Source organism: Dipteris shenzhenensis, chromosome 16 (genome assembly GCF_047967505.1).
Source record: "Dipteris shenzhenensis isolate YYH24624 ecotype China chromosome 16, Dip_SZ_1.0, whole genome shotgun sequence".
NCBI classification, from domain to species: domain Eukaryota; kingdom Viridiplantae; phylum Streptophyta; class Polypodiopsida; order Gleicheniales; family Dipteridaceae; genus Dipteris; species Dipteris shenzhenensis.
In genome coordinates, this window is record NC_141611.1 from 13933987 (window position 1) to 13958527 (window position 24541).

The window sequence follows — 24541 nt, forward strand, 5'->3', positions numbered from 1 at the left end:
ATTTACTTATCTTTGCAGGTTCACATTGAAGTGTGAGCAAGAAAAAGGTGCCTGGCGAGACTTTCGAGGCAGATAGGGGCATTGGCAGAGGCGTGGTGCAGAAAAGGGGTTTCCTGCATTGATTTCAGAGGAAAAGTGCCTGTGGGGTGCAAGGAGCAGATCTGGGCCTGGATGGTCGGCATTGGAAGGCAGCAAAAGGGCGCTTTTCACAGGCTAAGGTGGCGAGATAAGCCAGCAGGATTCAGGCTGGTCTGAATTGCGATAGAGGGCAGAACAGCTGCTGGGCAAAGGCAGGTATGGTGGCCAAAAAGGGGCAGCCTGCTTGCTTGTGGCGAAATTGGCTGCGTGCTTCCAAGGCTGAATCGCGGCAGCAAGGGCAGTGATCTGGCGCTGAAAGATTGGCAGGAACCCAGGGCAGCAAACCAGATCATGGGGGGGGGCTGTGTATGGCGTGGAAGGGAGGTGAATCCTGCGTGACGAAAATCCGTACCGGTGTCAATCGTGGATCGTCATTTTTGTGTGTGGCTGCCTAGGTTGGGTGGTTGCCAAAATTAAAGTGTGGGTTTAATTAACCCTTGGGTAGGCTAGGGTTAGGCCTTAGGTATGGGGCTGGCTTTTCCTTTTTAGCCCCTCTAGGTACCCTTTTTATTAGGTGCTTGGTGCCAAAAGGTGTGCCTATTCTAAGGGATGTGACCCCCTGGAATAGGTGCACCTTTTCATGAAGGGGTGTGACCCTGTTTTTAAAAGGGGTGTCCCCACACGAAGAGGTGTGTCCTTTTTTCCACTATGGGGTGTGTCCCTTGGGTGAGGAGTCAAAACTCTTCATCAAAAGGTGTGTCCAATGGTGGAAAAGGTGCGTCCCTTCGTTTTGGGACAGGCCAAGCACATGAAAAGACACGATTTTTGTCGTGTCCATTCACATCAACTCGTGATGTGTGGGAGATGGAGAGGCCATTGATGACTTTAGGCACGGTTGGCGCTAAAAATTTTTACGCTCATTCTCTCCATCTCTTCCATGCACAATGTGCACAGATATCCTTCTAGCACAAAGAAATGTATCAGATAGACAGGCAGGAGCGAAATTTGCTCTGATACCACTGTAAGAAATCCTAGATTTACTATATTTAGAAATGTGCTAAGAAATAGAAAGGAGACTGAAATAGCAGAGAACAAGGAATAATTGTATTGCTTGAGTGTCTGTAGTGTCTGTAGTGTCATCCATACAATTGGGCCTCTCTTATATAGAGAGTGAAGAGTCACACATGAAAAGGTGTGTACTCCAAAGTGTATGTGCATGAAGAGGTGTGTACCCCTTGTGGAGGGTGTGACCCTTGATGAGAGGGTACATTACAATAGGAGTGTCTCTTCAATAGAATGTCTCTTGTGAAGGGTTGTGCCTCATAGGAAGTGTCCCGTCGAAAGGGCATACCCTTCCACAAGTGTCCATTCATCAAACCATCCATAAGTCTAAATATAGAGAAAGGAATACGTCACAGATCGTGACAAAATGAGCAGTATATCGAGACGGTAACCTAAACATTTGGGAGATGGCAGAAAGAGGTGAGAGGGCTACAGATATTGCATGACGGCATCCGGCCTCAAAGACAGAGAAACAGAACAGATTGGGCATGGCCTAATGGTACCCATGGTCCAACCCAAGAGGTTTCTCAAAGCATATACAGATAGAGATTATTTTCTATACCAAGACACATGAGAGCCCAAAAAGAGGATTGCCTACTGTGAGAGGGTACACTTGGGAGTCAACTTACAGAAAGGAGATGAGGAGAGATATAGGGACACGAGGCTCTGGAGGCGTGGCTGTCCTCTTTAGATCACACCTCACACCACTGATATCCGTTATGTGAAAGGAGTAGCATGCAAGGCATGCATGGGTTCGGATTCACCTACATGATGCACAGTCGATATGTGCCGTGTGCCACTCTCCCCATATACATCATCCTATCCGCGTGATGTCACTACAGAGGGCCACAACCCATATGAGACGATTTATGATGACATCATGGAATTCTTCAAGTAGGGAGAGGTCCTTCTTTTGGATGACTTCAACACACGCACAAGAGGTAGATAGGTGGGTTTGTTAGACTTTGAGACAGACCCTCTCGATGGACCCAACAGATCTCCAGATAGCGAGATATTTAAATGATGCACCAAATGTGACAAGGTATGGGAGACACCTACTCGAGATGGGAGCAATACACGACTTGATTATATACAATGGCCTCCACACATGGCTATTGTCCACCAGAGGGCTTACTTGCTTTCCACATGGAGGGGATAGTAGCATAGTTGTTATGCTCTAGCCGAGATAGCATAACCTCGGAAAGATCGGTGGGCATTTTCTCTTAGATGACCAACTTTTGTAATAGTTAATGTGCGTGAATGAAACGGTCAAGAGAAGTAACTGCCAAGGTCCTAGGTGAGGGTGAAATGGCATTGACTAGGTGGTTCTAAGTGCTAAGGCCTAGGTGCACCTAAATGTGCAATAATGCCAAGGGGCAAAAGGTTTTAATGTGCCCCAAGAGAGGGGTAAATGGTGCACCAAGTGAAAGGCTAAAATGATGACATGTGGCAAGGGGGAACCATCTAGGGAGTTGTGGGTCTTGTAGATATGCATGGGAAAAAACAAAGTGACGTATCTGTAGAAAACCTGCGATCTACGAGAGTATGGCTGGGAGGAAATAACTAGTGCCATCGCCCGTGATCTGAGTGAGTGTTAGAGAAAAGAATGTGTCAATTGGTATCAGAGCTCAAGGCAAGGAAAGAGATCAAGGGAAGAGAGACGAGCTAGGTGACGGAAGATAGGCGTGGAGCGCAGAGGTGACGCAAGGTTATCAATTGCATCGCCTGTTTGTGACGTGCGAGGGACGTGAGGATCGTTGGCTGTGACGAAGGCTGTACGTGACGGGGAACCTTCGTGGTGGCGAAGGATTTCGATCAAGTGTTGACGGGCGTCTCAGGTGGACGTTCTGCTGCGACGACGTGGCGTAGGATTGATGGACATTTACGCAGGCCTTCCTCCATCAGAACGTGGTCCGTCAACGAGCCTACGGGAACTCGAACTGTGGAAAAAGGGAGCGCGGCTGTATTGAGGGACGGAAAGCCAGCGACTGAGAGACCAGCTATTCAGGATCTGGAGGTCTCCTTAGATCGATCTCATGCGGAGAGAGGCCGCAGACGGAGATTGCAAGATCCTTTACCTTTAAAAGAAACGCCTCACGGGCAGGATAGGCGAAATTCCATGCAACAGCCTTCGAAAGTCGCCGAACAGGACCCTGTGGACACTGCTACAAACATTGTGCCCGTAAATCCCACGCACGTGCCTAGGTCTGGGTACTACTTTCAGGTGGGGGGAAAAGACGCTTGCGGGCTGAGGACAGTTGGTGGCTGAGTTGGGAGATCAATCGACATTTGAGAAAGAGCAGGGAGCACCTTCTTTCGATATAGTTTTTACAGTTATTCCTGCACAGTAAAAGGAACGTTCAGAGTATTATATATTTATGGTCCTGTTATTCCTGCACAGTAAAAGGAACGTTCAGAGTATTATATATTTGGGAGTTTAGTGTGCAGGAGAAAGAAAAACAGGAAAGCAAAATAGAAATTAGAAAAGAGGTGTATATATATTTTATTTGGGTTCTAGAAAAGACACAGAAAAAAAAAAACTATTTTACCTTTTGAAACTATGGAGGCAGAAGGACAGAATTCTAGGGTTAATCCTAGTGAGTCTAGAGCACGGTCTACACAACAAATGTCACATCACACAACACCTGCTTTGGTCGGTAGGATTTCGATATTAGAAGATGCTTTACAGCAGATTATGAACCAGCAGCTTCAAGTGAACGCTGGTCAGAATGAGATCAGGAAGATCGTGCAAGCCTTGTCGGCTAGACCATCTAGAATTGATAAGGGCAAAGCTCCAGCGAAGCCAGAGCCCAGTATACATTCATCAGAGCGTGTGAGGGTCAAGGTGCCTAATATTGCTAACTATAGACCGGAGAAGTACGCTGGTCGGATGACCGAGCCCAGTTCTGATGTGATCGAGGTTTGGTTACACAAGTGGGAAGAAGCCTTCGCCATTTGTGAAATCAGATCTGATCTAAAGAAAATCCGATGCAGGAGAGTCCCAATGTGTAACATATGCAGATGCAATTGGCGGGACCTTCTCAGAGATTAGTACCTGTGTTGTTAAGTGTGTCTGTTACTAAGTTAGTAAGCGGTACACCTGATAACATCCTTTCTAAGCCCGCAGCAACGGGGTATACGGTTTTGCAATGAGCCCGAGTTGATTAAAATGAAAGGGCAAGTAGCCAATCATGATGTGATTGTGTTGCTTGACTTAGCGTCAACACACAATGTAATCAACTCAAAGCTTATTAAGAGGCTCAAATTGAAAACTAGTCCGTCTGACTATGCTTATACGGTCAGGATGGCGGACGGAAGTTCAACTGAAGTATGGGACCAAAGGGTTACCAGTTGGAACTTCGAATTCAGGACTATGTTGAGAAGCTGGACTTTGAGTTGACCAGACTTGCTCACGCAGATATAGCCCTAGGCATGGCTTGGCATTTTCGAAAAAATCCAGCCATTGATTGGAAGAAGCATATTTACCAGTTCAAGATGAATGGGGTAGAATATGTTTTGCGAGGTGAGAAGGATTTACCTCGAGGACCACTGATTTCAGCCATGGAAATTCGGAGGACTCCGAAAGAGTTTCTATGTCTGTGTATAGCATCAGTAGAGTCAATTCATGATGCATCGACTAGCACTGAGGCTACCCAAGATGGGAAAATGGCCGAGTTGGCTAAAGAGATATCAGAGAAGTTCTCTGAATGTTTTAGGGATGAACTACCTTATGGCTTACCTCCAGAGCGGAATGTTCAGCATAAGATTGCGCTGATCCCGAGGGCAGAACCTGTAAATAGACCTCCCTATAGAATGAGTTTTACTGAAGAGGCGGAGATGCGTAGACAACTGGAAGAATATCTCAAGTTGGGGCACATTCAACCAAGTTTCTCACCTTTTGCTTCGCCAGTGATATTAAAGAAGAAAAAGGATGATACGTTTCGCCTTTGTATAGATTACACAGCATTGAATAATATCACTGTTAAGCACAGGTATCCGATGGGTCGGATTGATGATTTGCTAGATGCATTACATGGAGCCGTGATTTTCAGCAAGATAGATCTTAAGTGTGGCTACCATCAGATCCGGATTAGAGCCGAGGATGTGCATAAAACCGCTTTCAGAAGCAGGTTTGGTCATTATGAGTTTTTGGTAATGCCCTTTGGACTTACCAATGCTCCAGCGACATTCGTCATGCTTATGAACGATTTGCTACGTCCGTATATCGGAAAGTTCGTAGTACATTTTATTGACGATATCCTGATATTCAATAAAAGTATTACTGAGCATCGTGAACACTTAAGAATAGTGTTCAGTACTTTGAGGAAAGCCAGTCTTTATGTAAATAAAAAGAAAACTATACTGTGTATGGTTAGGCTTGAATATTTAGGGTTCATAATTACTCCACAGGGGGTAGAAATGGATCCGAAGAAAGTGGCTGCGATACTAACTTGGCCAATCCCTCAGAGTCTGACCGCGTTGCGATCATTCTTGGGATTTGTCCAGTTTTACAGAAGGCATATCAAAGGATATTCCGAAATAGTATCGCCATTGACTGAACTGACCTCAGATAAAGTACCTTTTATATGGGGACGGAATCAACAAGAAAGTTTTAACACCATAAAACAAGCTGTGGTCACAGGACCGGTGTTAAAAATAGTTGATCCCCAGAAACCGTTGTTCCTAGAAACCGATGCAAGTGACATTGCGGTAGCAGCAGTTCTCCTTCAAGAGGGAAAGCCAGTAGCCTTTGAAAGCAAGAAGCTTTCTCCCTCTCAAAGGAATTGGCCAACTCATGAATTAGAGTTGTATGCTGTTATCCATGCTTTGAAAACATGGAGGCATTATTTGTATGGTTCAGAGTTTTATGTGGATGTGGATCATGATACTCTGAAACATTTTTGTAAACAGCCTGACTTGAGGGGCCGCCAAGCTAGGTGGGCAGAGCTCATGCAGGAGTTTAATAAGGTTGCTGATGCGTTGTGTCGCATTATGCACAACCTGAGTTTCACGGTATTAGAGAGTGCTCTAATGACCGAGATCAGAGAAACTCAAAAGGTGGACGAGTTTGTCCAGAGCTTATGGCCTAAGGCTCATGTGTTAAAACCCAGGGAAAATGGAAAGGATGACCTGGCATCCAGAAAAGGCCAAACTTATGCAAGATATACCATAAGGGATGGTATGCTAGAAAGAAATGGCAAGGTTGTAGTACCTAGTCAGAATGATCTCAGGCAGAGAGTCATTCGACAGTGCCATGATAGCCCGTGTGCGGGACATCCAGGAGTCGAGAAGACATGATCTCGTGAAGCGAGATTTCTTTTGGCCAAAGATGAAAAAGCATATTCATGAATATGTGACACGGTGTTTCTCGTGTCAGGTAAGCAAGGCCGAGCGGGTGAAGCCACCCGGACTTTTACAGCCCTTGGAAATACCACTAAGTAAGTGGGAGAGCATTTCCATGGACTTTATTGTAGGGCTGCCTACAACACAAGGAGGGTATGATTCTATCCTTGTGGTGGTTGATCGTCTAACCAAGATGGCTCACTTCAATCCGTCTAGAGAGTCTGTTAGTGCCCCGCAAGTGGCGGATTTGTTTATTAGACATATATTTCGTCTGCATGGATTGCCTAGATCCATAGTGTCAAACAGAGATGTCAGATTTACCGGTCATTTTTGGACAGCGGTATTTGAGACACTAAGGACTGAGTTGGGAATGAGTAGTGGGGATCATCCTGAGACGGATGGTCAAACGGAGAGAGTCAACCAGACTTTGGAGGATATGCTGAGAGCATATGTGTCATTGAGGCAACATACATGGGACAAGTGGTTGCCATTGTTGGAGTTTGCCTACAATGATAGAAAACATTCCTCTACAAGGTTCAGTCCGTTTGAACTGAACTATCGTTATAGACCAGCAAATCCAACTATAGTTGGAGTACCTCAGAAAGTGCCTAGTGCCGCGAACTTTGTAGTTCAAATGCGGGAGATGCTAATATCTGCCAGGCTATGGATAGAGCCAAGGTATATGCGGATGAGAACCGGTCTATAAGAGTATTTAAGGAAGGAGAAAAAGTTTTTCTCAGAGTTCCTTCGCACTCGAAGTCGTTGACTTCAGGAGAGTGTGCTAAGTTATCACCTCGATACTGTGGGCCGTGGTTAATTCTGAAAGAATAGGCAAGGTAGCCTATAAATTAGAATTGCCACCGGGGTGTAAGGTGCACCCAGTGTTTCATGTTTCTCATTTAAAGAAATTTTTGCATATTGGTGACTCACTAATCGAAGGTGTGGTTTTGTTTCAGGAGATAGAGGATAATGCAAGACGCAAACCAACAAGAATCCTGGACCGAGAAACAATGCAAATACGAAATCGGAAGATACCCACGGTGTTGGTTGCATGGCATGGTCAGCCTCTATCGGAAGCTACCTGGGAATCCGTATACCAGTTACGGAGAGTGTTCCCAGATTTCATCATCGAGGACGCTGATGCTTGAAGAGGGAAGGAATGTTATGCTCTAGCCGAGATAGCATGACCTCGGAAAGATCGGTGGGCATTTTCTCTTAGATGACCAACTTTTGTAATAGTTAATGTGCGTGAATGAAACGGTCAAGAGAAGTAACTGCCAAGGTCCTAGGTGAGGGTGAAATGGCATTGACTAGGTGGTTCTAAGTGCTAAGGCCTAGGTGCACCTAAATGTGCAATAATGCCAAGGGGCAAAAGGTTTTAATGTGCCCCAAGAGAGGGGTAAATGGTGCACCAAGTGAAAGGCTAAAATAATGACATGTGGCAAGGGGGAACCATCTAGGGAGTTGTGGGTCTTGTAGATATGCATGGGAAAAAACAAAGTGACGTATCTGTAGAAAACCTGCGATCTACGAGAGTATGGCTAGGAGGAAATAACTAGTGCCATCGCCCGTGATCTGAGTGAGTGTTAGAGAAAAGAATGTGTCAATAGTGGACTCCCTGTTGGGCTCCCTAGCTTTTGTGCGCAAGTACATGATTTCATAGTTCACCCCCTCCCACTTGGTGTTGACCACTCCTATTTGTCCTTCAGTATCTCAATTGCATTGCCTGACGTAAGACTTGATCCCCCTACCCCCGTCTGAGTCCGAGTACACTTTGACCATACCCTTGATGCGGTATACATGAGCCATCTATCCTAGGGGCTACCGACCCTCTTTGGTAATGACGCAGACCTTACTCACTCCTCAGATACACTTGTCTCATTGGTTCAAGATGCAACCATCAGATCATTCCCCACAACCCGCTCTACAGGATCATTCCCCACGACCCGCTCTACAGCACACTCCCCCATCGGGAAGATGCCACAAAACCCATGGTTTGATGATGAGTGCGGAGGAGCTAAGATCACACCTCATACAAGAGCAGGCTTTGGGGAACCTGACGAGATCGGAGGCACAGTGGATCTCGAGGTGTCTCACACGATGTAAGAGATGAACTTCTCTCTGGCTAGGATGGCTAAGGTGATCCACCCTTCTCGAGGAGGCGACCACACCATTGCACATGGGGGCTTCTGATTGAGGAGAAGCCACCGATTTCCATCACATATCAAGGCAAATGGCACACATACGCAACATCATTGTATGATGGTCCGCCTTAGACCCCATCTGATATGTCTTCCAGCCCCATGCCCACCCTTGCACTCTGTTTACCACCTATAATGTGCAGGCTGCACTATATCGATTTCACAAGTGGCGAGCTCAGGATCATGAGGGACCATGGATTGAGCACTTTGCAAATGGAATAGAGGTCCTAGCTTGTCATGTGCACGGATTGGTATCTAACGTGTACTATGTACACAGAACTAGCTCAGGTTAGCCTGGGGAGGCTTAGAGCTAGGCAGGCTTGATTCTCGGGTTGAGTGGCAAGGGTATGAACTATTTATAGGTCTTCGCTATTTTTGGCGCCGGGGCCCGAGTCTATAAAAGAGGCCCAGGGGGTTCAGTTCTCAGTGTGCAGTTGGGAGCAAGTCTCGTTTCCGGGTGCTAGGTCTGATCCTGGATTGTGTCGCGGACGCGCGCCTGCATCTTAGCGTAGCCCAAGGCCCAGTGGCAGATCCAGGGCTTCACAGCACCACCTGGTGGTATGGGACACCAGGCTGGTTTGGATCTGATTGGGAGTTCGTGCCAGTAGCTCAGCTCGTGGCTCGGAGGGGACATCTTCTGATTCGGGATCACATCCCGTAGATGTCACGGTTGGGTGGTGAGCAGCCTGCTCAGTTCTGATGTTGTGTGTGGTTATTTTGCAGATCAGGGGTTTCAGGAGTGCTGGGACGTGTCAGTTGGTATCAGAGCCAACTCCTGAGGTAGGAACTTCTGATGCGAGAATTTTGACGGATTTCTCTTCCAGGTATGCCCTAAAATTCGAGATTTCCTGCTGCGTTTTTGCTGGCTACCTGGGGTAGAAGGGGTGAACAGATATCTGGAAAAGCAAGAAGATTAGGAGTGAGATAGAATCGAAATTTCTGAAGGCTACGGAGAGAAGTTTAGAGGGAGGAGAAAGAGAGCAGAAAAGAAGGAGCGATGTGCAGGAAAAAGACTGCAAGGGACGAAGGGATGCGGAGCTTAGAAAGGGGCGCAGTAGGCGAGGCAGTAGAGGCGGGACAACATGTGTAAAAGGCTGTCCACAGCCAGCGCAATAGGCTGTCCACAGCCTGCGCAACAGGCTGCGAACAGCCTGCGCCTAGGGCTGCGTGCAGCCTGCGCAGGAGAAAGGTGCTTTTTCCGAAAAAAGCACCCCTCCAAAGCTAGAGGGGCTCAGGTGCTTTTTTCGAAAAAGCACCCCTCCAAAGCTGGAGGGGCTCAGCCTTTTTTGGAAGCCCAGCTTCCAAATCAAGCAGCCCTGCACCCTATATAGGTGGGGGCTGGGTGCTAGGCTACCCACAAGCAGCCCCAAGATTCGAGATCTTACCTCGAGTTTCGTGCCCAGCCAGCCTCGTCCTACAGCCTGCGCCCTGTTTCGATCAGCTCCCCTGCATCAGTCCTTGCCTGCGTCAGCCCTGCACAGCTCCCGCAGCTTCCGTACCAGTCCGTACAGCTCCAGCGACAGCCGTACAGCCTGTACGGACTGTTCCACCTGCTCCTGTACCTGCTGCTGCTCCGAACAGAGGCTGCGCCAGCACCTGCAGTCACTGTACGGCCTGCGTCAGCAGCCGTACAGGCCACGTCAGCAGTCCGCACAGCTTCTACTGCAGCCTGCGCATCCGGTTTGCGGGTTCGGGGAGGCTCCGTGACTCTGGGTCTTCCGATTCACCAGATTTCAGCATCTCCTTCCGTCAGCTTCATCTGGGACGGTTTTCTTCTGTTCCATCTTCCTCTGTGCTTCGTTTCAGTCAGTTATTTCTCTCCGTTTGTAATCAAATCAGATTTCAGCCATGTCTGATGCTCAAAATCCCGAGTTCACCATGGGAGATCAGGACTTAGATTACACTCCAGTGGGAGAGGATGATCAGGGTCTCTATGACGACCTGATAACTAAGAAAGCCTTCAGTGAGTTTACGACTGCTCTTGATGGTAAATTTGAGCAGGTCAATGCTAATCAATCGGGGTTGACACAGCAACTCCAGGGGATACAAGCAACTCTGACTCTTCTGGCTAGCACGGTTCAGGCACTCACGCATGTGGATGCCATGGCTTCAGTGCTAGGCCCGAATATCACTCCGGATCCCTTTCCAGGTGACCAAAAATCAAGAACAAAGGAGGTAGTTGATACTTGGTTGCACAAGTGGCAAGTACACTTCCAATTCCACCCCTATCCAGATGAGAAAAAGATTCAGCTTGCTACAGATTAAGAATAATAAGTGCACAACATTGCAGGAGGCCATGACATATGCGCGCATATATGATGATACCATGGCCGGTACCAAGGCAACCACAGTTACCGAGACGAGCGGAAAGAACAAACGCAAGTTCTTTCAGCATGCAACTGGTATTGGGGAGACGAAGTCTACGGACAAAGCCTCCAGGAAAAGCTTAACTCCTGCGAAGAATGGTAAGGCCCGTTTCCTTCGCACTCTCAAGCTCAAGAAAGAAGGCCGGTGTTTTTATTGTGAGGAGCGGGGCCACACAAAGAATAAGTGTCCTAAGCGGAAGAACCAAAAGTTGGTGCTAGGACCGAAGCTCCAGGCGGGTCCACGTACCGCAGCCAAGGGAGCCAACCAAGTCACGATGACAGGTATTTCAGTAAATGTCATTACATGCCCCTTTCTTGTAATTGTACCTTTAATACCTCGTTGTTTGGTTCCCATGATCTTTTCCGAGTTTATGGAGAAGTTAGGGACCAACAGGTTCACATTCTCTTTGATCCGGGCAGCTCTCACAATTTTGTTAATTACAAATTTGTGCAGAAGATGGGGCTGTCCACAGTACCTAGCGACCACACCTACGAGGTGCAGCTTCCAGCTGGGAAGCAGTTTTGGGATCGCAAGGTTGAAGCGCTTCCTATCCGGATTCAGGCCTACACGGCAGCTCTCACATGTTATGTTATGCATCTAGAGCATGTAGACTTGTTGATCGGGATAGAGTGGTTTAAAACCCACAATATTCAGATCGGATGGTACACTTTCTTTTGTAGATAAGGACACCCAATTTTGTATTCAGTGTGATAAGATTCCCCCTTCTCAGGGACCTATTGTATCTGCGATGCAGCTTCGGAATATATTGAACACTTCTCATTATGATGTCTATCAGTGTGTTTTGATTCCACTTTCTTCATTTGTTGTTTCGGTAATTAACAAGAATGAATTAAGTGTGTTTGAACACCGAGAATTGAGAACGTTGTTAGATAATTTTAAGGACATATTCCCAGCTCAACTGCCGGAAGGTTTACCTCCAGAAAGGGCAGTAGATCATCGCATAGACTTAGTCCCAGGGGCTCAACCTATCAGTGTACCACCTTATAGGCTGAGCCAGGTAGAGGAGGATGAGTTAGCTATCCAGCTTCAGGATTACCTGAATATGGGCTATATCCGCCCAAGTAAATCACCTTGGGGTGCACCTGTCCTCTTAAGAAAGAAGAAAGATTCTTCTTGGAGAATGTGTATAGATTATAAACGACTCAATAAAGTTACAATTAAGAACCGCTATCCTTTACCTCGTTCTGATGATTTGATAGACCGTTTGGCCGGAGCGAAGTATTTCACTAAGATTGATTTGCGTACGGGTTATCATCAAATCCGTATCTATGCTAAACACATAGATAGGACCGCATTCCGGACTAGGTATGGTCATTACGAGTTCCTCGTATTACCTTTTGGTTTGACCAATGCTCCTGCTACTTTTCAGCAGATGATGAACGATTTGTTCAAAGATTATCTGGGCAAATTTGTTGTAGTGTTCTTAGATGACATCTTGGTCTATAGTAAAACGCTTGAGGATCATATAGGACACCTTCGGGTTGTCTTACTTGTTCTAAGACAGCATAAGCTTTATGCCAAGATGAGTAAATGTGACTTCTTTATGAAGGAGATCATTTACTTAGCACACAAGATTTCTTCTGAAGGTATTAGCATTGATCTAGATCGTATCCAGAAGGTTTTAGAATGGCCTATCCCTCAGACTGTGAAACAACTTCGTTCTTTCCTAGGATTTACGGTATTTCTTCGGAAGTCAGTGCGTGATTATTCACATATCACGGCACCTTTGACCAACATATTGAAAGGTCGTGGACGCAGGTCTACTCAGCCGATCCCTTGGAATGATGCAATGAACAAGGCTTTTGAAACCTTGAAGTTATCTATCAAGGAAGCACCCGTTCTTGCATTACCCGATCCTACCCGGCCTTACGTTTTAGAGGCCGATGCGAGTGATTATGCGATTGGGGCAGCTCTATTCCAAGAGGGCAGACCTATAGCTTTTGAGAGTAAGAAGCTAGACGACACTCAGTATCGTTGGCCCACACTTGAGAAGGAACTTTATGCGGTAGTGTATGCTCTCAAGGTTTGGAGACACTACTTGTATGGTTCAAAGTTCCTTGTATTGACTGATCACCAGTCAATTAAGTATGTGTGTGATGGATCAGAATTGAGAGGAAGGAAAGCTAGATGGGCAGAGTTAATGCAGGATTTTGATTTCGAAATACGTTATCGTAAGGGTTCGTTAAATAGTGTGGCGGATGCCTTAAGTCGAGTTAAGTTTGTAAATGCTTTGTCATTTACGGAAATATCCTCAGACCTATTTCAATCCCTGAGAGGGCTATACGCAACTGATAGTCATTTCAGTTCTTATTGGCAGAGAGTCCAGGATGGAAGCTCCATGGTTGACCAGGACTCAGGGATTGTGCCACCTAGGATACAGGCGGCGGGAGGTCAGTGGATGATTAGGAACGGCTTGCTGTTCCGGAATGAAAAGATTTGTGTGCCTGATGTTCTGGACCTTAAATCCAAGATTCTCTGGGAGTGTCATGATGCTCCTAGTGCGGGACATACAGGTATACATAGGACTCTGTCTCTTGTGAAGCATACCTTTTATTGGCCTAAGATGCGTGCATTTATAGAGAACTATGTAGTAGGTTGCCGAGTTTGTCAGGTTACTAAGGCTGAACGCCTTAGAAGCGCGGGCTTATTACAGCCTTTACAGATTCCAGGTAATAAATGGGAAAGTATTTCCATGGATTTTATTACTGGTTTGCCTCGAACGCGCAAGGGTCATGACTCTATTTGGGTCATAGTTGACCGTTTGACAAAAATGGCTAGATTCTTACCTACAAGAACAACTATTTCAGCTGTTCAGTTGGCTCACGAGTTTATGGACCACTTGTTCAAGCTGTATGGTTTGCCATCTGACATAGTCAGTGACAGGGACTCAAAGTTTACAAGTAACTTCTGGACACTTGTATTTGAGAAGTTGGAAACTACTCTAAGTATGAGTTCCTCGGATCATGCACAATCTAATGGCAGTACAGAAAAGGTCAACCAGTTGGTTGAAGACATGCTTCGGGCATATGTATCTAAGGGACAGTCTTCATGGGAAGATTATCTACCCATGATTGAATTTGCTTACAACAGTGCAAAGCATTCTAGTACAGGTTATAGTCCTTTTATGCTTATGTACGGGTTTCAACCTAAGTCACCAGTTATGGTAGGATTAAAAGGGATTCAAAATGATGCTGCTGAGAACTTCTTGCAAGACATGCAGGAAATGTTGCAGTTTGCCCAGGAGTCTATTAGAAGTGCCCAAGATCGGGACAGATTTTATGCTAATAGACATCGTTCACCTAGAGAGTTCTCTGAAGGAACGATGGTATATTTGAGAATTCCCAAGGAATCCAAGAGCCTAAGTACTGGTTTGGTTCCGAAATTATCCCCCAGATACTGTGGCCCATTCAAGGTCATTAAAAGAATTGGACCAGTTGCATATCGACTAGAATTGCCTCCTGATGTTAAAGTACATCCAGTTTTTCATGTCAGTAGACTGAAAGAAGTATTGGGTGCAGATGATCAACTTGTTTCTCCTCATGAGATTATAGAAGTTACAGATTTGACTTTTATTCCTCACGAACCTGAATCTATTCTTGAATTTCGTGAAAGACAGATTCGAAATCGTACTATCACGGAATACAAGATCAAGTGGAAGGATCGTGTTGAGGAGGATGCAACATGGGAGACATTACAAAACCTCCAAAGAACATTTCCGGATTTCTTAGCGAACTCAGGAGTGAGTTCTTAGAGGAGGGGGAGTATGTCATGTGCACGGATTGGTATCTGACGTGTACTATGTACACAGAACTAGCTCAGGTTAGCCTGGGGAGGCTTAGAGCTAGGCAGGCTTGATTCTCGGGTTGAGTGGCAAGGGTATGAACTATTTATAGATCTTCGCTATTTTTGGCGCCGGGGCCCGAGTCTATAAAAGAGGCCCAGGGGGTTCAATTCTCAGTGTGCAGTTGGGAGCAAGTCTCATTCCCGGGTGCTAGGTCTGATCCTGGATTGTGTCGCGGACGCGCGCCTGCATCTTAGCGTAGCCCAAGGCCTAGTGGCAGATCCAGGGCTTCACAGCGCCACCTGGTGGTATGGGACACCAGGCTGGTTAGGATCTGATTGGGAGTTCGTGCCAGTAGCTCAGCTCGTGGCTCGGAGGGGACATCTTCTGATTCGGGATCACATCCCGTAGATGTCACGGTTGGGTGGTGAGCAGCCTGCTCAGTTCTGATGTTGTGTGTGGTTATTTTGCAGATCAGGGGTTTCAGGAGTGTTGGGACGTGTCATAGCTCCAATCCTAGCCCCAACTGTTCAACTAGGCTATTTGTCACAGTTTCACCCTGCCTTGGAGCACTACCACCATTGTCCTGATACACAAGTCAAGAGACCCCATGGATATCGAGAATTACCGCACGCTCATGATTGGCCATACACTGGCCAAGATCTACGGATTAGTGCTCGAGAGAGAGATCAGTAACCTCACAAAGACACCTTTAGGAAAAACTGGTTTCAACTTTGGCCATTACGCGTAACCCAGTGTTTCATGCGGGTACCAAGCATATTGAAGTTCACTATCATTATGTTCGGGAGCGGTTGTCAGCAGGAGACATAGAGTTGTCCTATCTTCCCACAGAGGACAACATAGCAGATATGTTTACAAAGGCACTTCCTCGTCCCAAGTTTGAAGTCTTCCGACAATGTGTAGCAGAAGATGAGTGCTTTGCACGGGGTACTGCGTCAATACATCACCCCTCTCCTAGCTCCAAAGTACTGAGTTTCTTTGCACGGGGTACTGGGTGCTTTGCACGGGGTAAAAAGTGCCATGGCTCCAAACTAGCTCATCTTCAGTAGCTTTGAGTTGCTTTCACCTATATACTTCATTTTTGGGAGCCTTGCTTGCATCATATCCTGAAATCGTGATATGTTTTGACTTTCAATGAGTTTGATTCTTGAAAATTGAAAGTGATACTTTAAACTTGAATGCTTAGATTATATTAAATAGTCTTGATTGAAGTATGAGGCTGGAAGCTAGGACCTGGGCCCCAAGGGCAAGGACAGTAACAAGTCTTTATCTTTGGGTTAAATTTTGTTGTGTTATTCCCAGTCTCAATTGTTGCACGAATTATTGACATGAAATTCTTACACTGCAACTTGCATGTTGCATGCTTCTTTTGTTAAAATGTTTGCACTCCCTTAGGTCATTCTTATGTATTTCCTAAGCCTATGGTGTAAGAGGTGGATTAGGCATGCTTTTACAAAACACTAGGTCTTCAATAGTCGATCCCATTTTTGCAATGTTTCGAAATTGATGTTGCTTAAGGTATTACTGAAAAGTCTACACTTACCTCTTCTTTCATGTGTTATTGTGTTCGAGAGCTACTTCCAAGTTGACTACAAAGGTGCCAACACCCAATGTTGTCCTGCATGAATGCACCTTTATAGGGAAGCAATGACTCGGAGGCACAAGTGGAGGGTGGATCTAAGGTCTCGAAACATGTTTGGGGTAAATAAGTCGATCACCTCTCGGCCAGCCAACAACCTTTTGGCTGAGCTCACCTGACTGGTCATCCTGCTCTAGAAAGAAAAGAGTCCAACCTTGACAGTTATGGCATTGGACTGAACAATCACAGTCAATGGTGCACAAAAACTTCCAACGGAGCACGCTTGAAATTTTGATTTGATGCACGAGGGTTTAGGAGGCAAAACAACAGCCCCCATAGGCCAACTACAATGTGGGCGGCCGAGTCGCTCATGCTATTTATCTTACAAGTACTAGCATAATTGACAGTCAGCTGTCAGATTGTACGTGTCATGCTTCCACACACATGAGCCACTAGAAGATAGTGATCAGGCCATAGTTGCAGTGAGTCAGAAGACATGGCTGTTCGCGTGAACAGTCCCACAGTGTAGGTGCCAAACAAATCACATACAATAGGCCATTTTCAAATGTATCATCACAGACTGTCACATGCCATGCAGGTATGTGCAGCTTCTGCATCCTGCCACCCTTGAGTTGTTACATAGTCATCAAAATAGGCTGCAAAACGTCCAGTTGCCATTTGTTGCCTGCTGGATCTGACAAATCCGATGTGCTGCCACCTGTGGACAAGAGTCTGGGTAGCTCTAATACCATTTGTCAAGTGCCTCCAATCCTTGCATGCCAAGTGGCATGCATGTGGGGTTGCATGCAGCTCTCCAGATGGTTGCCTAAATGCCCACTACAAAACTCATCAAGCTAAATGATGTGGCCATGGATGAGAGGAGCATCCAATTTCAGGGTTACATGCTATAAATGCATGTGTTCCTTCTGCAAACCGCCACCCCCAGAGCGGTCCATAGTCATCAAAGTAAACTGAACATCATCCACTCGCCACATGCTGCCTGTCGGAGCTAATTGACACGTACTACGCACTGCCAATATGCGCAGAAGCCTTAGCAGCTCTGATACCATTTTTCAAGCCAAGAAGGGGCCTCCAATCCTAGCACGCGCTGTGAACGTGAGACATGACACTTTGTCTAGCTAACACATAGTTCAAGGCACACTCTCATGGCCATGATAGAGATGCCATGCATTCAGCACAATTTTCAAGGCCACATACCAAAATTTGAAAGCGGCATTTTTGGATGGATCTATGGACATTTCCAGCCCACGTATGCAGATCTCAGCACTTGTCACACTACACCGTGTGCATTGAGGCATAGGCCTCACTCCTCTCCTTAGAGGTCTAACGGCTTAATAGAAAGAGGGCTAAAAGCCCTCATGATGGCACATCAAGACACACATTATTAGAGGATATAATAGTCTTATATTCAAGTTGGGAATTAAGAACCCTGACATATACGGCATAGGGTCCTCCTCTCACCCGTGACCACACCTAGTGTTATGAGCACTCTAGTGGTGGGTGCTTAGGCAATGGTCTCAGTATCAAGATGCATGGCACTGAATTACAGTGGCTTCACAAGTCAGGCATCTCCTCCGAATAAGCGTCTTTTAGCCACAGAACCTGGGTATTACTGCAAGAAGCAACAAATTCTGCTACAAGGTCAGGGTTTGTCCCTTCTAATACCAGCCTTCCTCTCTTCTCTTCATTCTTGCATCTCAGTGAGGTTTTTTCAGAACCTTGATGTGGTATTGAATGAAGAAAATTGCAGATAAAGTAAATTGTAAATGGTGTACAAGTCTTTGAAAATTAGTCGATAACTAGGATAACCTTAATTACCTGGCCTTGAGCATGATGAAGCAGCGTACTCCTCTCACTTAAAGACAAAATTCATCGCAAGAAAGCTCACCACACTTACATAACCTAACAATTTATTAATATGCAATTTAGCACGAGTTTTTCTTGATGGATTCGTTTCTTCAATTCTGTGGGATCCAATTTTTGGTATCAAGCTTTGAACTCTACATCTCATTCTTGTGTGACCTAGGGGATGCCGATGCCAATAAACCATTGCAGGGAAGGTATCCTTTACTAGTGCTATGGTAAAAGGAACAAATACCGGGATTACAATCTTTTGGATTGTCTTGAAGAGAGCATGTCACCTCTTTTTAGTGTGTACCCTTCATCCCGATCCAAGTTTCTCTCTCTCTTAGCATCCTGTGGACTACCATGCAGGCAGCCACTTGTACAGTAGCAAAAGGGGGAGCCGCTTGGGGCTGGTCCGGCAAGCCCAAGGGCTTGTGTTGGCAATATGGCAGCATAGGGCCAAACACACTCACTCCACACATGCAAGGACTGAGATACAAGAAGAAAAATCGCTCTTCATGGTTGCCTCCTGGCAGCCCTAGAGTTGGCTGTTATGCTTAGGCATATGACAAGAACGTGTGCCATCACAAGATTCAATGACAAAGCACAAATGTCATTTCATAGGATTATAGTGTTGGCATATGCAGAGCGTGCCATGTGTCACAAGCACCGGGTGCGGGTCCCAAACCGCCCCATAGCCACACTGCCTCCTCAACCACGAAAAGGTCGACCAAGGGATATGAGGAGGTCTTCATTAAGGCCTTTATATACAAGGCCACCAAGATTCCACATTGCTATATGGGATTAGTCTCCCCATATTACACGTCCTCAGTGCCTGTGGACGAACCCCAAGGTACAACTGATCAAACCAAAGGCGACCCCCAACCAAAGCAAGGAGGGGCCAACCAAACAAGGCACATGGGACAAATCAAAGTCCATGTAGCCACCAAAGATCAGCCTACACAAAAGCCCACGGGAGGCACATGCATGGAGCAAATCGAGAAGAGCCGCCGCTGTCAAGTCGCAATTAATTGTCGTCGTGGAACGTGATAGACTCCACACAGTGCCCAGTGTCAGGCACGTGTGCAAAACCGCCGCCAAAACAGTCCGCATGCCATGAACCTGCTCTGATACCATGTTGGCATGCGCAGAGCGTAAGCGCCAGGTGCGGGTCCCAAACCGCCCCATACACGGCCTCCTCAATCCTGAAAAGGTCGATCAAGGGATATGAGGAGGTCTTCATTAAGGCCTTTATATACAAGGCCCCCAAGATCCCACATTGCTATATGGGATTAGTCTCCCCATGTTACACGTGTCCGCAGCGCAGGCCCCCTCTTCATTTCTTCTATTTCACCATGCTGCGAGGGGTGAAGGCCACCACCTCCAACATTACAGGCTATTTAATTTAGAAAGAAAGAAGAAATACATTAGCGGAGATTTTAGCATTCAGAAAATGATAATAGCAGCCATCAGATTTCACTTGATGACTAAACTCACACTTTACAAGAAAACAGCATGATAAAAAGGAAGAATTTGGAGAGCATACGTGCGCTGTAAGTGTGCACGTGTTTCTACTGCTAAAAGAAGCAAATAAAGTTACTGAAATAAATTGAGCGAAATAGGAACCTGATTTTGCTCAAAATAGTTAGGAACGACTTTGTGCTCGCCGAGACGTATGTCACCAGATGTTGGTTCTTCCATGCCTAACAGTAATCGGAGCAATGTGCTTTTCCCACAACCATTGGGTCCAATGATTGCAAGTTTCTCCCCTCTCTCAACAAGTAGATCAGTGTTCTTAAACAAGACCTGCATCAGTAAATCATGGCCCAGTTATCACCAATCTGAACCAAGATGTGTACAGCTTCCATCCAAAATGCAGCTCAACTTACTTTCTCGCCATACTGCAAGCATAACTTCTTGACTTCAGCAACGATCCTGCCACTGCGCCCCAGTTCAGGGAAACGAAACTTGATCTGTTTGTGCTCAAAAGGCTTTTCGACTTGCTCTTCATTTTGGATCTTATCCAATTGCTACAACACACAAATGCCAACAAAGATGTCAGTACCTGGATTCACAAACTCTGGTGGGAAACCATACACTCACCTTCCTCGATATGCCGAAGGAAAGGCAAAATTAAGATCAAATGATTAGATCCAGCTTACTCAGCAATTGATATACCTAGATGAATCCAGGAACATTCCCAAACTCATCCTCTAAAAACACAACATAGTGCAGTTTCAATCTCACGATAGTCACTCGTAAGATTGAAAACCATAAACTCCATCACGCATAGCAAGGACTAGCTACTATGACTGACGTCATCAGCGCCCAACAGTGGGTGTAGACCATAGTATAAAAGTATGCTCTCACACATACAAATCCACACACCCACACATACTTGAGCATCCATTTATACAAAGTCTTCGTACTGAGTTTCTATCGGCACTCCGGAGGTGAAGGGCAAACTCAGCCATGATGAAGGCTAGCACTAAAGGAGAAGGCTAATCAAAAAGTAGTTCAAATCTCTTCATTCAAGCTACAACTGCTTGTGAAGCCTAAACGATTTTATTTTAGTCTCTCCCAAACGAGCATCTAAATCTAAATCTAGCTGATAGGGCAACGCACCATTTAAGATAGAAAGAATTATAGCAATACCAGCAGGCCGCAACTTGGATGAAAACTTCACAAGGTGAAGTTTGCATGTCTGCTAATACGGCAGAAGCATATACCTAGATGAATCCAGGAACATTCCCAAACTCATCCTCTAAAAACACAACATAGTGCAGTTTCAATCTCACGATAGTCACTCATAAGATTGAAAACCATAAACTCCATCACGCATAGCACGGACTAGCTACTATGACATCCCCAAAACATGTGGGTATGTATAGCATCAAAACTTCCCAAACCACTGGCAGATCCCCAAAACTAAGCAACGTAGCATCAGCACAGCAAAGACATGCTTGCAATATTGACTCTCATTACTTAAAATGTACATATGACATGAAAATTGCAAAAACCATCCCCATACTTATTTATGTGGTATGACTCTCATTCCTTCTGCACACGTAAACAGGTCAATCCTGGCAGCAGGCAATAGTCAATGTTGACTGTTATGATGGGTATGTGATGTCACTTATTGAAATATGTTTTGTTAGGAAACATAAAGTACCCGCAAATTTGAATTATGGGGCTTCCCTTGTCAAATTGAGATCCACAATAGCTGCAGAGGTCAGGAAGATAAATCTAATCTCTGAAATTGAACAAGGTTTGGGGCCGTACAAATGTCAAGTGTAGCAGTCCATAGTATACCTTTTCAGCAGTTGTGGCTCGACCAGAATTTGCCCCACCACTGAGACGCTGAATGATTTCTTTGGTTCTGGCTATCTCCTTTTGCTGCTTTTCCCATGCCATACGCTGGGCCTCAGCTCTTTCTGCCCTAGCCTGCACATAATCACTGTAGTTCCCTTCGAATGTTTGCGACACTCCCAAATCTGTTTCAACAATTTTGGTGCAGAGTTGATCCAAAAAAGCTCTGTCATGTGAAACAATAACCATAGGCACATCCTGTCCTCTAAGATAACCTTCAAGCCACTCTATTGTATCAAGGTCCAAGTGATTTGTAGGCTCATCCAGTAATAGTAAATCTGGATCCTGGACCAGTAAAAAAATAGGTTGACAAGAAATTCTTGTAAGAAAGCACAAATATGAAAACCTTGAGACTTCCTTGATATGATGCCACACAGTTGAGATTCCAAACGTTAATGATTGAAAGACGTCTAGATTCCTAAGAAGCAGGAGCCTGCGAAGCACAGGCTTAAAAGATATGTGTAATACATGACTTGCTGGTGATAGTTACTATCCACAGTCTCAAACCATCAACTCGATCATGCACGGCAGGGTTAAATACTTTACCATGCAATTCTACACAGATCAACATGCTATCAGGTGTAACTAAGTTCCTCTATGATATTGTGATATGTTACTAGCGACCAAATGAGGCTTGCAGGAAACGGGACAGCATAACGTCAAAATATCATCTAACCTGGAGAAGAATCTTGCCCAAAGACATCCGCATCTGCCATCCACCACTGAATGAAGCCACAAGCCTATCACTGTCTTCCTGAGTGAAGCCTAATTCAGGCATCATCTTGTTGATCTTTACATCCACATCATACAAATCTGCTGCCTGTGCTTTTTTTTGCAGTTCATCCAACTCATCTAAGAGCTTTCCCATGCGGTTCAAGTCCTCAGTAGAGGATTCCAGTGCTTTCTGCACTTCTTCGAGCCTGCCGGCAATGCTCATTTGCTCAGCGAATGCGCTCATGAACTCTTCTCTCACAGTGCGGGTAGGCACAACTTCAAATTCTTGAGTAAGAAAAGATATTTTCATGTTCTGTTTAGCCTTCACAACATTGCCAGAGTCCGGCTCTTCTTCGCCAACGATTATCTTCAATTGTGTGGTCTTGCCAGCTCCATTGACGCCTACAAGGCCCACCCTCTCACCCTTCTTGACATCCCAAGTCACGTCTTTAAGGACTGTCGCTCCTTTAAAAGTCTTGCTTATATGCTCCAGCTTAACACCAGAAGAAACACTCGAAGCTCCGCTTGAACTTCGCTTCGAGACTTTGTTTTCCTCGTTGGACGAGAGACGAGTGTCGACCGCTGTTTGTACAGCTACAGCAGAAGTGCGAATTCTCCGATTCCTCTTTATTCGGATCACTGAGACCAAGTTTGACGAGCTTGTATGGGCTTCCGTTGATCCCCAATGGGAGGATACCAAGAGTAAGCGCTTCCCCTGGAGCCTTTTTTCGGCTCGTCTTAATAAATGGAAAGTGACCCCAGAAACCTTGTCACGCTGGCCCGGTATTTGGAAGGACAAGTCCATTGCACAGCTTGTGAAATTGCCTTTCAATCGTGAACATCTCTCAGCGCGGCGATGGCGAGCAGCTTGGGAAACGTCGGATTGAAAGCCCTCGGGCTTTGCGAATGTGGATGAGATGTGGCATCCCTGGATAGCCGAGGACGAGAAGCTTAAAGCCCCGGCGTCCATAAGGGAAGGAGGTACCTGGAGGAAACCAAAAGACGAGAGGTAGAAGGAGCTAAGTTGCTGAGAAAGCGATGGAAGGGGGAGGGAGCAATGAATAGAGTTGCAAGAAGATGAAAATCTGGAGAGAGAGCAGAGCAGAGGTGAGATTGATTGAAGATGAGCTGCAGAAGATGATGAATGAAGATGAGCTTCACGAAGAAGATAATTAGTTAGCTCACAGTTTTTGAGGTCCAGTTGCTAGTATACAACTCTTGCATTGTAGCCTTCTCCCACCACAAACTCTCAAGGCCTTCATTTAGAGAGAGTATATGCTCTTCCATATCCTAATCAACTTTTGGAGAGAGTAGATTTCTTGTAAAAAAAAATTGTGGGCACATTTCTGTGAATCTCTCATTGTTTTGGCGCATATATCCTCACGCGTTCAGCTCAACGTCAGCAAGTAGTCTTTGTGTCTGCAGAGTTGCCTCCTCATGTCTCTCCTTTTGGTGGACGATTCCGCTTGTTTGGTCTGTTCTATGAGGACAACGTTGCACCCCCTGTCTATCTCACACTCACAGCATTTCGTCCCTCTTTCTAGGAGAAGCATAAACACAATGGCTCCATCTGCAGATTCTATGGATACAGGAAGCAATGGCTTCCAAAAAGGTGGTTCGATTTCTTATCTTCCTGCTTCATTCATTCAATTGTGATTTCACTCATTCCTGTCGCTAACATGCACATATTGATTGCCAATTAGTTCTTCCAATTTCATACTTGCATCAAGTGGCAAAGCAAGTGTATGCACAGATTGAATGCTTCTCGAAGGTGAGCTCTTCCAATTTAATACTTGCATTAATATTGTCAAATTTCTAACCAAGTATCCTTGGTTTTGCTAATCCAGCGAGAAGGTCAAGCTATATGACAGAGGAAAGGGTGCCAAATGTTTGAATCATAGGATTAGTGCAGGTATTCGCGCTCATTTATTTTGAATGTCAGGCACTGTGATATGGGTACACATTCATATTGAGATGTTTTCGCAGGGTTTGACGAAGGAATGGCGCAATAATTTGTTGAATCATATTTTGTGTACCTTTTTCAGATTGATTTGTATTCGATTTTGCATACGCGATCTCTACAGCACTATGCATCCTGCACCTCTCCAATTCGTGAGTCCCTTTGCAATTCAACAGTCT

At 45.6% G+C, this 24541-nt stretch overlaps 1 protein-coding gene across 1 annotated transcript in view; it reads right to left on the reverse strand.

Annotated features, from left to right (window-relative positions):
- LOC147892587 (ABC transporter F family member 2-like) overlaps window positions 1–23649 on the reverse strand; it is a 38634-nt gene extending 14985 nt beyond the window's left edge. Inside the window, exons 1-4 of the mRNA XM_087387343.1 lie at window positions 22365–23649; window positions 21632–21973; window positions 20209–20349; window positions 19946–20125 (exon numbers count right to left, since the gene is read on the reverse strand). Coding sequence (XP_087243469.1) covers window positions 19946–20125; window positions 20209–20349; window positions 21632–21973; window positions 22365–23372 — 1671 coding nt within the window. The 5' untranslated portion in view covers window positions 23373–23649. The remainder of the gene's footprint in view (window positions 1–19945; window positions 20126–20208; window positions 20350–21631; window positions 21974–22364) is intronic.
- Between the last annotated feature and the right edge of the window lie 892 nt (window positions 23650–24541).